Consider the following 15,439-nt stretch of genomic DNA (forward strand, 5'->3'; position numbering starts at 1 on the left):
GGTAGATGGATGGATGGATGGGAAGGAGGGTGGGTAGGTGAGTAGACACATGAGTGTTTGAGTGTGTGGATGGGTTGATACATGGATAGCTGGGTGAGTGGATGGATGAATAGATAGATGGATGGGTGGATGGATATAGCACATTCATTTATGTGCACACAGGTAAACACTACTTTATGGACATATGGTTCCACAAGTACACATCTTTCTCTACACCTTCATCCATTTTCCTTACCAATAAGAAGTAAAATGTCCTTGTTTTGTGTCAATGAAGGTCTGGAAAGGACAGTGGCATAGCAGACTCACCTGGCTTCCAGATATGGCTTTTAAATATTTTCCTTGGAAGGAAAGCTGAATTTAGGACTGGCTGAGGAATGATCAGCCTGGAGTGGTGTCATGCCTGGATACGAGAGGCTCAAGGAAGGATGGGGACAAGGAAGAGACATGAAACAGCTCCATATGCTCCACAGGTCAAAACTGGAGCCATTCGGCATCAAAGCAACCAGAAATGCCAATGAATTGATGCCCACAAACAATAGTTCAAAGTCACAATAAATCAGATTTAAGAACAGTAGAAATAAAATCAAAAGCCATGAGTCTTTCTTTGAAGGAAAGAAAGGATAAGGAAAGCAGAAGGGGATGAGAAAAGAGGAAAAAGCTTTTCCTGTACAGAAAAACATTAACCAGTTTCCAGTGTCTCTGGGTCTGATTTCCTGAGAGGACCCAGGGCAGTGCAGAAGGAGGAGGCCATTAAAGACCAAGCTGGACCAGTTAAGAAGCATCATTGATGAGGAACTTGGGAAAGGTTACCAGCCTATGCCCCAGTGTGACAGAAGAAAAGGCCAACAGGGCTACTGGCAGACGTGAGCAAGGCAATGTGGGCCTGGGAGATAAGGTGCTAGGACACAGCACCTCTGACACTGGGACAGCGTGAACAACAGTGCTGTGCGACAGCAGCGCTGTGTGACAACAGTGCTGTGTCAACACTGCAGCTCTAGGTTTTGATAAATACACCGTGGCCATGGGAGAGAATGTCCTCATTCTTAGGAACAGTACACGGAAGAAATGGGCAAAGGAACACAATGGCTTCGCCCACAGCCACCCACAGCAGTTGTGACACACTAAATGCAAATATTTACACATATGGACAGACATATACATAGTAGACATATAATAGATGGGATAGATAGATGGATGGAAGGATGGATGGAGGGAAGGATGGATGGAGGGAAGGATGGATGGATGGACAGATGACAAGTGGGTACAAGAACACATAGAAAATTGGATAGGCAGATAGATAGACAGATGGTGAATGGATTGATAACTGGATGGACATACATATACATAATTGGATGGATGGAAAATTGGCAGGTGGCTGGATGAATATATGAATAAACAAGTAGATAAATAGGCAGATAGAAAATTGGATATATGGATGGATGGACAGATAGATGGTTGGATGGTTGGACAAGTGAATGGACAGACAGATAATTGGATAGATAGATGTATGAGCGGTCAGACAGGGATGTGTGTGTGTGTGTGTGTGTGGATGTCAGATGAACAGACAGATAGCTGGGTAGATGAATAAATAGATGGACAGAAGGATGGATGGACAGAAGGATAGATGAGTGGATAGGTAGACAGACAGATGGATGGGTAGGTGAATGGTTAGATGGATAACAAGAAAATAGGTATATCGAGAGTAAATAAATATTATCAGTATACCTAGGAAAGTAAGTCATTCTCTTTCTGCCACTGTCTTCTAAGTTAAAAACTATATCAAAATACAACAGAGGCTCTAAGTCCTGAGTAGTTCCTGAGCCTGCACTTACTAAATTCATTAGATGATTTGGGCTGATGTACCTGACAGCCTGTGGGTAGTGCTTCCCACCAGCAAGCCTAAAGTCCTGGGACTTTCAGCCATCCCTCAGCCATGACTCCAGGGAAAGGGCAAGTGCTCCAGATGAAATTCTTCAATGAGATTTGTCAATTCTTGGCTGTAGGCTCAGAGGTCCCATGTTCTGCCTACCTCTTCTTGCTGGCACCTTCCCCTAAGTTGAGTCCTAAGGGATACACTGGTCAACACAAGTATGGAGCCTTCCTGGGTTCTGTAAGACTTCATAAGAGCAACTGAGCTTAGAGAGGGCCATGGGAACCCTGATAGAGAGGTAGGTGGAGAGGTTTGAGCCATTGCGTAGTCTGAAGCCCTAACTGCGGGGTCTGGATGGACTCTGGGGAGTGGTCAAAACTGAGTCAAATGGCAGATCACACAAATGGCAGGCAAACGGAGTTGATTGTAGGGTTGAAAAAATGCCTGTGCCCCAAAAACAGAGTGAATAGTGAGTGGGTGTTCCATAAACAGCAACTGGGTAAGGTGCTGGGGTGAGTCAGCCCAGGCCTGCCCAGGCAGGTCTAGATAAGAGCACTTTGTTTTAGTTCCACCTCTGTACAGCTCGACAAGCTGGCCCTGGTGGCCCTGCAGCTAAGAGAACCCAACCTCTCCACTTCACCAAGCCTGCTTCCTCCACTGGCCCAAAGGAAGCAGAGACCTTAGCAGTCAGTCATCTAAAGGGCTCAGCGAACCTCATTCCATATTCTCTCTGTAGCCCAGCCTCTTGGGAGGGCAACAGGAGGCACCATCTGCATTTTTGCAAAGCTGTTGCAAAGGCAGCTGGGATACCTTCCCACATACTGGGAAGTGGATTCCTCAGGCACCCAGAACCCCAGCATCTGAGCCACAGATACCCATGTGTGGGACTCACACCACTAAGGCATGCAGGGTTTCCATAGAGTCCCCAGGGTCCCTGATCTGCCCACTCCTGTGGGAGCTGGGAGCTGCCTGTCAATTAGAACAGGTGAGTCTGGCTTCAGGATCCTCCACAGAATCAACAGGATGAGGCTGTGGCCAGCTGTGCATTTGCCTGGTGCCAATGTTCTTGCCTAACGCTTATTTCCAAAACTACAGAAGCTAACAGATGACCTAACCGTGAAACAGAAAACCCTTTTGTATCTGTGAGCCTCAGCAAACATCATGCACATCTGCTAGGGACCAGCCCACACTTGGCCTCCCATAGAAGTCTCCAGAATGAGGCTCTGCATGCCAGCAGCCTTCACCCAGGCATTGTGGGATCAGCAGTCCAGTCAGCCCCTGAACAGTGGGGCCTTAGGACCAGAACCTGTGGCGGGCATGTGGCCATGAGGCCCAGTTAGAAATAAGCCACTCTAGGAATTCGGTTCTTCTGGGCCTGGTGTGACACAGAATAGAAGCTTCATTCCCAAAGAAGCTAGACTTTGAAAATAAGGATTATTCAGGGAGAGAGAGGGAGGTAGAATGGCCAAGAAGCAGAAACCAGAGAGGACGGGCCAGCACTCAGGGAGGTGGGGCTCTGACTCAGGCTGGGGAGGAGCAGTGGGCAGGTACCTTGCTGAGCAGGCTAGACAGGAGAGCTAGTTTTATAGCGAGAGCCAAGCAGAGGGAGCAGCCAGTGGAACCATGGGCACTATGCTGTGCGCTCTGATTCTCTGGTCTGGTCTCCTGGGGGCTGCCAGGGCGAGCCCCATATCAGTTCCCCGTGAGTGTGCCAAGGGTTCGGAGGTATGGTGTCAGGACCTGCAGGCAGCTGCAAAGTGTCGGGCCGTGAGGCACTGCCAGGGTGCTGTCTGGAACAAGCCCACAGTCAAGTCCCTGCCCTGCAGTGTGTGCCAGGATGTGGCCGCGGCTGCTGGCAATGGGGTGAACCCAGATGCTACAGAGTTGGACATTTTGACATCAGTAATGAAGACCTGTGAGTGGCTTCCAAGCCAGGAGTCTTCAGTTAAGTGCAAGTGGATGGTGAACAACCACAGCACAGCTGTCCTGGGCATGCTCAGTGGCGCTCCGGGGACTGACCTGGCTCCTGTGTGTACTGCGCTCACCCTCTGTGAACCATTACAGAGGCACCTAGCCGAGACTACCTCAGAGAGACCACTGACCCAGGAGGATGCAAATGAGGTGATGGCCCCATTCTTATCCAACGGGGCTCTGAGCTTCCACCCATCACAGATGCCTGAAGGTGCCGTGTGTCATGATTGTGTCCAGCTGATCTCCTTGCTCCAGGATGCTCTAAAGTCTAACTTGACCTTGGCAGAGGTAACTGTCCAGAATCAGTGTCAGTCCATGGGGCCTGGCCTGGCTGCCCTCTGCGAGAACTACATCCACCGGCAGTTTGTCCCTGCTAAGCAAACACTGCAGAGTCTCCCCCCACAGGAGGTCTGCAGGAAGGGGGGCTTCTGTGAGAGAGAGTCTGCCCACTGGCTGACTCGAGTGGCCGCTGTGGATGGAGTCCCCTCTCTGGAGATGGAGATGCCAAGGACGAATGAGTTGCAGATGCAGTTGGGCCTGACATGCGATGTGTGCTTGAACGTGGTCCAGGAGCTGGACAAGTGGCTTGTGACCAACAGCACAGAAGCTCTCATCAGCCACACACTGGAGCGAGTGTGCACTGTAGTGCCCGAGTCTCTAGTCCAACAGTGCATCACCATGGTGGACACCTACAGCCCTGAATTGGTACAGCTCGTGTCCAAAGTCACCCCAGAGAAAGTATGTGAGACCATCAAGCTGTGTGGCAGCAAAAGGTGGGCCAGGTCCATCTCCAGGGCTGTGGCAACCACGCCCTCCCTGCCGGTGGATGAGGAAAACCAGGGCAGCTTCTGCCAAGGGTGCAAAAGGCTGCTGGGCATGTCTTCCCAGAATCTGGACCACAAGAGCACCAAGCGGGACATTCTGAATGCCTTCAAAGGTGGCTGCCGGATCCTGCCGCTGCCTTATGTGCTGCAGTGCAACCGTTTTGTGGCCGAGTATGAACCTGTGCTCATAGAGAGCCTCAAGTTCATGATGAACCCCACGGACCTATGCAAGAAGATGGGGGCCTGCCACGGCCCTAAGACTCCACTTCTAGGCACAGATCAGTGTGTCATGGGCCCCAGCTTCTGGTGCAAGAGCCCAGAGGCCGCTGAGATGTGTGATGCCCTGGAACACTGCCAGCGCCTCGTGTGGAAAAAGCCCATCTCCAAAACCAACGAGCAGCCATGACCGTGGCCACCAGAACCCAAAGTCTGCCCACCCGCAGGCTTCTGCCTCCCAAGGGACCCTATGAAGTGGGTGTTACCCCCATGTCATAGATAAAAAACTGAGGCTCTGAGCAGGTAGGGCAGAGCGGAGCTGACATTCAAAACCATGATTTCCTAAAGCTGGGCAGTGTCGTCTTTCTGTCTCTGCCCTATCTCTAACAAACAGAAGGCCCCCTCCACTCCTGCTACAAATGGGGAGTCTTCTTCCCCCTTGCCCCAGTAAGCCACCCCTCCTGTCATGCTGTGATGCTGATGTCCTGGAGAAACCTGTCAGAGGCCTCCCTTACAGGGTGAGAGCAGGTAGGTAAGGGTAGGTAGGTGGAGGGGACCGTCACTAGTCAGTATAATGGCTCTGGGTGGAAATTGGGTATTCTCAGGCTAGGATCTCTCCAGCTGGCTCCCAGTGGTGCAGCTGGGACATGAGTGGCTCTGGACTTTTCTGAGGGAGGGTCCTGAGCCATTGGCTACTACCCAAAAGGGATACTTGGACTATATATGACTCTTGCCCATATCCTGTCCCACCAAGAGGAGTTTGTCTACTCACCCAGATACGAGCCATTCTGGTGCTAAGCAATCTGGGGTGTACTTAAAATCAAAAAGAAAAAAAAAAACCCTGCTGGGTGAGCCCTGGGGAAAGCCCTGAGGGGTGTGGAATGGCAGTAGCAAGAGGTCCACCCTAGTCATCTGCTGAGCCTCAGTTTTCTAATCTGTAGACTGGGAGGATCATGCCTGCCTCATAGGGATGTTAAGACAGTTTTAAGAGATGTCCTCAAGTTCTTTCACTTAGAGACTAGCACCCAGTGACCTACCAGGATCAGCAAAACCTATCTTGGGGATCGATAGGGTCTCTGGGGAGCCTGATCAAACAAGTTTATATAAACTAGATGCTTTCTCCAAATGACGTTTGCTGTTGTTATTCTAACAGAAGAACATGGTCCTTGGGGCTTCACAATCCCTTTCTCGCAGCCTCCCATGGGTGCTCCCCCAGTGGGAAGGCTTGCCTATCTCAGGTGCCCACTGCTTGCCTTTCATTCACAGTCTTCAGTGCCTAATGAGCCCCTCACAGCCCCTGGACTGATGTCTTTGCATAGGCCTCAAGTCCAACACAAGACCTGCTCACAGTAGATGCTCAAACATCTGAGGCATGTGCGCGTGAGGTCCTGTCAGAGCTCACCATTGCCCAGGTGGGGATGAGACTTGCTTGGCTTGGCTGAGGTCACCAGTCACCATCTGAGGCCCACTCATCTCCCTAGGAACCTTGAGTAGACCCTCCTCTGTCCTGACAGTGAGCCAGAGGGACACTTGATAACAGTTGTAAGTGATATACCACGGCTCTCTTGACCTGACATTTCCAAAGAGACATCACCAGCCACATAAGCCTGGCCTGCTGGAGACCAGGAGGTGGTGAGTGCCATGTCCTCCTTGTTTCTGAGCCCATTTCACTGCCTCTGACCCAGATCTACAGTGAGGGACGGGCAGAGTGAGGCCTCTCCTCATTCCATCCCTCTCCTTCCCACAGCTCAGGGCCTGGAGACAGCTGTTGCCTCAGACCACTGATCAAATGCATTGCACATACACCTGGCCCTCAGGAGCCTGCCATGGAGCACACCTGACAAGAACCCCATAGGCCCACTGCACACTGTTGGCAAGACACAGGTTTCCTACACTCAGTCTCAAGTTGGAGACTCAAGTCTCAGTCTCCAACTGATCCACACTCTTGATCACCCTGCACCTTGTGGCTGATGAGAGAGGGACAGGTGGAGGGGTGTGCACTAGGGGTGACAGCAGCAACTTCCATGGGACCCACAAATTCACCTAGTGGCCAGCGATGGCAGCTCAGCAGGGGGACAAGGACCAACCAGACAGCTTTGTATGCTGCTTGCTTTCAAAGGGAAGAGCAGCCATCCTCACCAGACATGCCAGTGGGTCAGATTCTGCCCGTGAGGGTGGGACTGGAGGTGGGGACCACACTTCCCTGATTAAGATGGGAGCAGGGGTTCTGTCAGGCTGCCCAGGTGGAAGATGTCAGAAACTTCTACTACACAGGCCATGGGTGTCCATCAGATGCCACCATCAGACAGAGATCTAGACGGGTTGAAACTCTACCAGGGTCCATGGCTTCTGAATTCCTTGGATCAGGGTTTGAAAGATTTGGGGTTAAGGGTTTGGCACCTAGGCTATTTTCTAAAAACATCCTTCAAAATGGTAGGTCAGTAGCAAATATGGACTCAATGGAGCTAGGTCCCAATGCTACAACCCAAGAGGGATGTCCTTGTGAGAACACTGAACCACTGTGGGCCCCTTCAGTGTCCCCCAGTGGAGCTGACACCTCAGCCTGCACCTGTGAGAGCTTCAGGTTCCTCTATGCTGGAGGCTCCACAAAGCAGTTGAACATCCTTTTTTCTTCTTTGCAAATAATTTACACAAACTCCAGGTTACAAATAATTTACACAAACTCCAGGCCCTTCTGGAAAATTTAGAGAGCAGTCCATGAGGTAGCCCCTTCCAAAGCCGGTGCCCATGAGAGACCAGGGAAGACCCCATTGCTGTCCCCTTCATCTACTGCCTGCTTCACCTCCTTGTCTCCAAAAACATGTTCCTATTTTCCTGCCAGGAAGTGGCATCTACACACTTTGAAGACATAGAGCCCAAGGAGGGTAACTTGAAGGTTACCCTCAGGGAAGCTATTTGTGATGGAAGGTCCCTTCCAGATCTGGGTGGGTAGGCCTCCTGAAAAACAAGGCCCCAGAATCATTGCAGGCTCTAAATTACCTTTTCTCCTGCTTCCAGGTGTTATCCAGCTCCCAGATTCCAGAGTCTGTACCCTGGGTGTGGGAGAGAATAGCAGGTCCTTACCCCAGGGGCCCCTCAAGGATTGCATGGCCTGAAAGAAGTATTTTTCTATATACCCAGCACCGAACAGCAGCCAAATACCACAATCAAGGGGGGCAGGTGGGTAATGAGACCATCTGTCCTATCTGGAAACCACAGCACAGCCCATTCCTCCTGTGTCCCAGGGGAAGGACCCCTCTGCCCCTCCAGAGTACTGGAACCATGATTTGAGGGTTTCAGTTTCCTATCTATAACCGAAAAACAATGGGGGCAAGTGTGTTCTAATATCCCTAAAACCCCCAAGTGTGAGCAGTGTAAAACTTGGTTCTCTCCTGTCCACAACCCAGCCCAAGAAGGATGTCCTTATGAGATCACTAACCCACTACTGATCCTTTCAGTGTCACCCATGGAACTGGAACCTCAGGCTGAACCCATGAGAGCTTCATGTGCCTCTATGCTGAAGGCTCCGTAAAGCCTCCGTAAAGTCCTCTGCTGGCCAAAGCAAACATGCCTATAGGTTGAGCTGGGCCCCTCCACTAGCTGTGGAGGAAGGGGTGTGGCCCGGGCATCTTAACACCCAGGTGCAGCTGGAAAGCCTTGCTGTTGCCTGTGAGCTCTCTACCAACCTCGGAGGGACTAGACATGACTGAGCTTCTGATCTGAGAGGGTGACACACATCTTAAGCCATTTACTTAGGACAGCAGAAATAGTTTCAGAAGACAAGGGAAAGTCACACCACTTCCAAACCAGTTTCTCAGGGTGGCCATCCCTAGGCCACAAAAGAAAGGCCCAAGAAGAGCAGAAAGAGAGAGTAACTTTTTTTGTAAGCAGGATTCTTTGGGACCTGGATCCAGTGATTCTCATCTCAAGAGAGAAGTTACTTGGGACACTGTCCAAGGCCATCTAGGCCAGCCCCCTGGGATTCTAGAAGCTGCTATCATTTTACAGTGATCTGGGGTCAGGGATTTGGGGAAACACGACAAGCCTGAATGCCTGCTAGCTGCCAAGTTGGCCGAAAGTAATGCTGACATCTGCAGGGATGAAGCAAGCCCAGGGAGGTCCATGCAGTCCTGGAATTGAGAAGCCACACCTGAACCAGAACATCTGGGTTCCCTAGTTCCCCTAATTGGGCCCATGGGTGTCCACCCAGGACAGCACCCATGCCAGATTCCCAGGAGCTTCTACAGAGACCACATGGTCTTGATTCCCTCAAACCCAGATTACAGCTCATATCAGAGGGATCCCCCCCACCACCACATACATGGGTAAGTGGGAGGCAGATAACTTTGAAGGGCTTACAGGATCTTGAAACAAGATCACCTGTCCCGGTGCCTGCACATGACACGTCAATGTCCCAGGCACTGCTGACCTCTGTTGAGACTCTTTTAGGGGAAGCCAGGCCAGTATGGAATTTTTTGTGAGACAGTCGCAGGTATTCGTGCTGAGGGTTGCATGCCATCACAGACAGCCACTCCTGTCACCAGGAGCGGTGTGATCACCACAGCTGGAGACTTTAAGCAAGCCACCAAATCTTTCCTTATGACCCCTTCCTCCCTCAGCACAGAGAACTGTGTATACCCAGGCTCTATAGCTCTGAGATCAGGATAAGCATCTAGGAAGGGCAGGCAAAGGCATGAAGTCAACAGAGAACACATCTGGGGACAGTGGGCTCCCAAGGCCCGAATAGGTGAGATGGAGAACTTCCCCATAAGCCTTTCTGCCCAGAGTTATCCACTTCTTGGGGCTTTCTATATAGGGTATGGGGAGCCAGAGATTCACTAAGAGAACATTCCAGAACCAGGCACCCAGAACCAGTGTTACCATTTTCCAGGCCAGCATCTCAATATCCACCACCACTCTCACATGGCCAAGGAAGATATAAGGGCTAGGGAGGGTGACAAGCCAGGAGACCAAAGCTCTGGGAAAAACTGGAAATGTTCCATTTGCTCTGTTGGGCCAGTCATGCCCTCCCAGACCACTGCCCACAAACTCCAGAGCCCTAAACAGCCGGGAGCCACTGTGCTCCCACAGCTGTGGAAAGAGGGTTAAGGCAACGCCTTTAATCCATTCCATATCTGGGAACATGCCTTGTCAGCTTGAAGCTGGCCATGGTAGGGGAATTCACAGTGTTGACACTGGCCAATACTACACACTGCGGGTGGAGGGTGTCCTACTTTTCTAGGCCTGCTGGCTGTCATACACTCAGAAGCACCCCACTGTTCTCAAGGCCCTGAGACAGGAAGAGCCACAGAAACCACCATGCCCAGAGGAAGTCAAGGGACACCCAGGCTTCCTGAAAGTTGTCCCAAGCCAGGTGTGGAGCAAGCATGAAGGCTGGGTCATCCAAACGGAATAGACCAGGTTAGCATCTCAGGTTGAAGATGAAGAAAGGACTCCATTGCTCAATTTTCCATCAGCAGAAGGTGTGCAGGGGTAGGGGGGGAGAGGCGGGGAGGGACTGGGAAACAGTGGTATTAGCCCACAGGCTATACTGGTAGCTCTCAAAGCACAGGGGGTGGGGATGGGGGCGATGAGATCTGGGGGTGGGGATGGGGTGGGTACAGGACTGTCACTGTGAAGGATGGTATTCACTCAAGTCTGCTACTTAACATGCCAGGCAGATGAGCCACATACAAGGAAATAATGCCAACAATGACATTTGAAAGGAAAATGACATTAATATAATGTCAAAATAATACAAAAATCTTAAGGATTGTATGTAATCCCAGGAGAGTGTGAGAAACTCAGCGGAGAGAAAACAACAGGGCGGGAGTACCTCAGGAGAGTACCTCGGGAGAGAGATGCTTCTGGTGGAGCCTGCAGGCAGCTCTGGAGAGGCCATTCTGCCGGAAGCTGACATGTTAGACAGGTTAGAGGGCTCAGGACAGAGCTGAGCTGGAGCACAGATGGGGAGTGGAGGAGGAGGGCGGTGGGCTGGCGAGAGCAAGAGAGGGCCTGGCTTTGGATGGCTAGGCAGGGGCAGGAGGTTGAGGGCCCTAGTGGCTATGTCCAAGGATCACATGGACCTCTGAGTGAGATGGAAGCCAGGGGCCAGTTCCAAGCAGGGCAGGAGGAAGGGTTCTGTTCTTTAGAAGTTGGGCTTAGGGGCAAGGTGGGAGTATGGGGACCTCACCATGACTAGGGCAGGTATCCGGGTGGAAGTTTTAGGGGCTGGACAGGCTGAGATGTAGGAGAGATGGGAGTCTGAGCATACCACATAGGAAATGTGACCCAAATCCCAGCTGTGACATATGGGCTTCTGCAGAGAAGCAGCTGTACCCATGCCCCAGTGTAGGTGGGAATTCTGAGCAAAATGGACAAAGACTTCCATGGGGCCCACAGTCAGTCCACAGGACACTCTGCTTTGCACGTGGGTGAACATACAGGGGCACTAGACTTGATTTACTTCTCCAGCTCTGTGCTGACCTCAGAGCCACGGGATGTGCGCAAACTTCAGTCCAAACAGGCTAGCTGGGTTCCCAGGCCCTTTCCTTACAGGGAATCATCGCTGGAGCCCTGACTGACAAAGGCAGACAGAGAGGGAGTTACCAGACTAAGGCAGGATTTCCTACTTCACAGCAAGTGCTCCCTCTACAGCCAAACAAGGCACGTGGGAAGGAAAAGGTCCAGGCTACTAGGTCTTCCTAAGAGAATGGAGGGGGTTTCAGTCCTCAGGCAAGGAGGAGATGGGGCAGAGCAGAGATAGAGGATAGCAGAAGAGTGGTTACACCAGCTTGAGTAGATCTGTGGTGTACCGTGCACACAATGTAGGGCAAGTAGCAGAAGGTAGCATGGGCTTGGCTAGAGCTATCTGCCATGTTGTCATATGTCCTCTAAAATGCATGTGTTGGGATAATGATGGAGGCCCCTAAGGTGGCACTGGCAGCTTTATAAGGAAAAAAAAAAAGAGATCTATTCACCCATCTGTTCTGTCTTGTCATGAAAGGCTGGGACAATGCAGGACGTGGCCCTCATTGGAGGAACATGTGTTGGAGCTACACTGTGGCCCTTCAGTTTCCAGAACTCTGAGCTAAATAAATCTCTGTGCTTTGTAACTTATATAGTCTTGGGTATTTTGTTACAGCAACAGCAAACATGCTGAGATACAGCAGGTCAGTCCCATCCTGCCCTCGACTTCACCAAAAAGTAGTAAGAGATCAGAAGAGCAGCCAGAGGTCAAGCTGTCTTCTGCTGCCTTCCTCTCCAAGTGACCCTCTGGAGCCTGCTCTCTGGGTACAGGAAACACTGTGATTCCCCCAGTTTATAGGAGACAGAGGACAGGAAGGGCAGATCAGAGCAGCTGTTTCTACAGAGATGATGGGAACATGGTGACAGGAAAGGGTTGTAGAGTAGAGGTTCTGGACCCCTTGGGAGGCAAGACTGTGGCTCAGTCTCCACATAGTGGAGAGCAGTGTTGGGCCTGTCACTTTGGAGGTCCATGCCACTCCACAGAGGGATCCACAAGAATTAGAAACCTGGTCCCTCTGCCCCATCACTAAGAAACAGGAGTTCCTCAGAGACTGATAAAGAATGGTGTCAGAAACATTGAAGCTGGGCACTGGCCTATCCATTCTACATCCATTAATTGGACCCCCAATCCAAGGCCATACAGCCATCCTCATTCCATAGATAAGGGATCAGAGACAACTAGCAGTTTTCCTAAGGCCACACAGCTTATAAGAAGCAGAATAAGGGCTTGAACTCAAATTTTCACTCTGAAAGCCTGGACTTTCTGACTTCAGAAGAGATGGAGAAGCCATGGATGGGCAGGTGGAATAGGGTTAAACTGTCCCCTTTGATCTCACAAGCCTACTGCTTTCCACAGGCTCGAGCCAGCAGTCCTGATAGGGACCCAAGTAGAATTTTAAATCAAACACAGCATGGGTGAGGAAGGCTCTGAGCAGCGGAGCCTGCCTGTGTAAGAGAGAACCAGGCACCAGGCCAGAGAAGACGCCTACACTGAGGGAAACAAAGCCAAACAGAAGCGATGGCGGCCATCTGCTGGTGAAACATTTCAAAGTACAGGTAGCCCCCTGCTCTTCTCGGGATGGTGGGCGCAGAGGCGGCAGGTGGCTCAGTGCCAAGCCTGTGAACTACTTAAGCTTCATGTGGCATCGCACATACCACACAGGCCTGGCAGGTGGTGAGTTCTGAATTCCGACACACTCTCTGGGGTGCACTGCTGTGAGCTTAGCTGGTAAGCAGGTTCTAAGCTACAAAGCAGTGGCTTAGCAGAGGCAGGAAAAGGTGTGGGGACAGGTGTACAGAGGACCAAAGCCACCTTCCAAAGTCATGCTTGAGCTCCTGCCTCCTGTGTCCCGTGACACCTGCCTCTGGTTGGACAAGGGAGAACTTCTTGAAATTCTCCAGGTCCTCCAATGCCCATTGACCTTCATCAACAAGACAAGAGCCCAGGACACTTTGTCTAAGCTGGTCCTGGGTAATGGGGTCTGGGTGTAGCCAGGCCTTGTGCATCAGAGGTGATAGGACCTTGTAGGGAGGGGGACTGTTGCTGTCACCATGTGCAGATGAGAATTTTGGGCACTGAGGAAGACATTTCCCAGTGTTCTACAGTCAGCCCATGGAGCAGCCAACTTCACACATGGGTCTGCTGAACACGATATGCACAGTGCCACAATGGCCAGGTGGTCATGGCGAATCCATCCCCAGGTGCACAGGATCTTTCTGATCCTCCCTTGCACTGGGGTACACATGTGACCCAGGCTGGGCTAAGAAGCAGGACCTCCCATGAGCTGTCTTTCCTGTGTTCTGACCTCCTCTGCCTGAGGCAGGCACTGACTGGATGCCCAGACCTAGTCAGGGGTAGGGAGTAAGTAGAGCCACAATACAGAAGGAACCTGGGTCCATGCCATGCTTAAAGGAGAGCTGTCAGAGGACACTGGTTAGTAACTCCCCTAGTCATCTTTACATGCATAAGCCTCATGGCTGCTGGGCTACAGTTACCTGTCCTGGTATAGCACGCCATGTCTGAGTCTAGCTTCTATGCTGCCCACCTCTACCCTACCCTTCTACCTCAGTCAGGCACCAGGGGTGGTGCAGACAACCTCTCACTGGGGATGGGTTTACAATTCTCAGTTCCAGCATGTCCTTCACAGTAAGTCCAAAGACAAAAGTTTGTGGAGAGTGTCTGAGATGGGAGCACTCTCCTGGGAGAGATCAACCCCTGCATTCAAACAAGGGCTGCAGAGAGTCACACACTCCCCCTCCCCCTCCAAGAGGCTGAGAGTGAACAGTGAGAGAAACTCCAACAGAAACTCTGAGTCAGGCAAGGCCCAGCCATCCCTGGTCCAGACTCAACAAAATGGTGGTGATGGGATCACTAATGTAAGTCTCAAAGGCCACCCAGGCACCTCTGCTCCCCAGCAATTCTCAGAGTTGGCCCTGACACCTTCAACGTCTGTGGCCAGATGGTTCCCATTAAAAAACCCTGATTCGTAGAAAAAACACCCCAGGATTGAAACCATCCCAGCTCCTTTTTTTTTTTGCCATTTGGACCCCACTGTACTATCCCTGGACCCCAAGACAGTCTCAGAAGCCTGGAAATAGATTTTTTTAAAAAATGTGTATTTATTTTATGTATATGAGTACTCTGTAGCTGTACAGATGGTTGTAAGCCATCATGTGGTTGCTGGGAATTGAATTTAGTACCTCTGGTCACTCTGGTCAACCCTACTTGCTCAGTCCCTGCTTGCTCCGGCCCAAATATTTATTTATTACTATACATAAGTACATGGTAGCTGTCTTCAGACATACCAGAAGAGGGTGTCAGATCTCATTATGGATGGTTGTGAGCCACTATGTGGTTGCTGGGATTTGAACTCAGGACCTTTCGAAGAGCAGTCAGTGCTTTTAACCGCTGAGCCATCTCTCCAGCCCCTAGATTTTTCTATATACCTCTATGGACCTCTCCTTCATACCTCAGCCATGATGGAAGCGATGGCTTCAGTTAGTTCCTTCCTGGTGTTAAATCCATTTGCAATGATTCTCTGCCTGTACACAAACCCTTGCTCTGAACCCAGGATTTTCTTCTCTGTGAGTTGCTTTACCAATGAAATATACAGAAAGGATGCTATACAAGTTCTGAGCCTGTGTGTTTCCACCTTCCTGATCCCTGTTCTGGGGCTGTGTATGAGCCCAGGCTAACATGATAGAAGATGAGGGTCACCTCTATCATGCCATGTGCTGCAGCAAGCTCAGAGCTGATGGCAACAGGCTTGCTTATACAGAGCCAAGGTATGATGGCTAACATCCATTTTCACCTCAACAGGATCTAGAATCACCAGAAGACACAATTCCATGCATGTCTGTGAGGCAATTTCCAGAATGATTTAACTAAAAGGGAAGACCCATCTTACCCATGGGTAGGTAACACCGTTCTATGAACTGAAGTATGGGACAGAGAAAAATGGGGAAAGTGAGCTGAGCACCAGCATTCCCCACTCTCCCTCTCCCCTCTCTCCCTCTCTCCCTCTCTCCC

The 15,439-nt window shown here is 50.9% G+C and overlaps 2 protein-coding genes across 3 annotated transcripts in view; one reads left to right on the plus strand and one right to left on the minus strand.

The window, feature by feature from the left end:
• Sorcs2 (sortilin related VPS10 domain containing receptor 2) overlaps window positions 1-15,439 on the minus strand; it is a 371,962-nt gene that overhangs the window by 183,512 nt on the left and 173,011 nt on the right. The window lies entirely within an intron of this gene.
• Psapl1 (prosaposin like 1) lies at window positions 3,455-6,001 on the plus strand. The gene has a single exon (XM_021162555.1). It carries the CDS (start codon window positions 3,494-3,496, stop codon window positions 5,069-5,071), a length of 1,578 nt encoding a protein of 525 aa, XP_021018214.1. The 5' UTR covers window positions 3,455-3,493; the 3' UTR covers window positions 5,072-6,001.

The sequence above is a fragment of the Mus caroli genome, chromosome 5 (genome assembly GCF_900094665.2).
Source record: "Mus caroli chromosome 5, CAROLI_EIJ_v1.1, whole genome shotgun sequence".
NCBI lineage: Eukaryota > Metazoa > Chordata > Mammalia > Rodentia > Muridae > Mus > Mus caroli.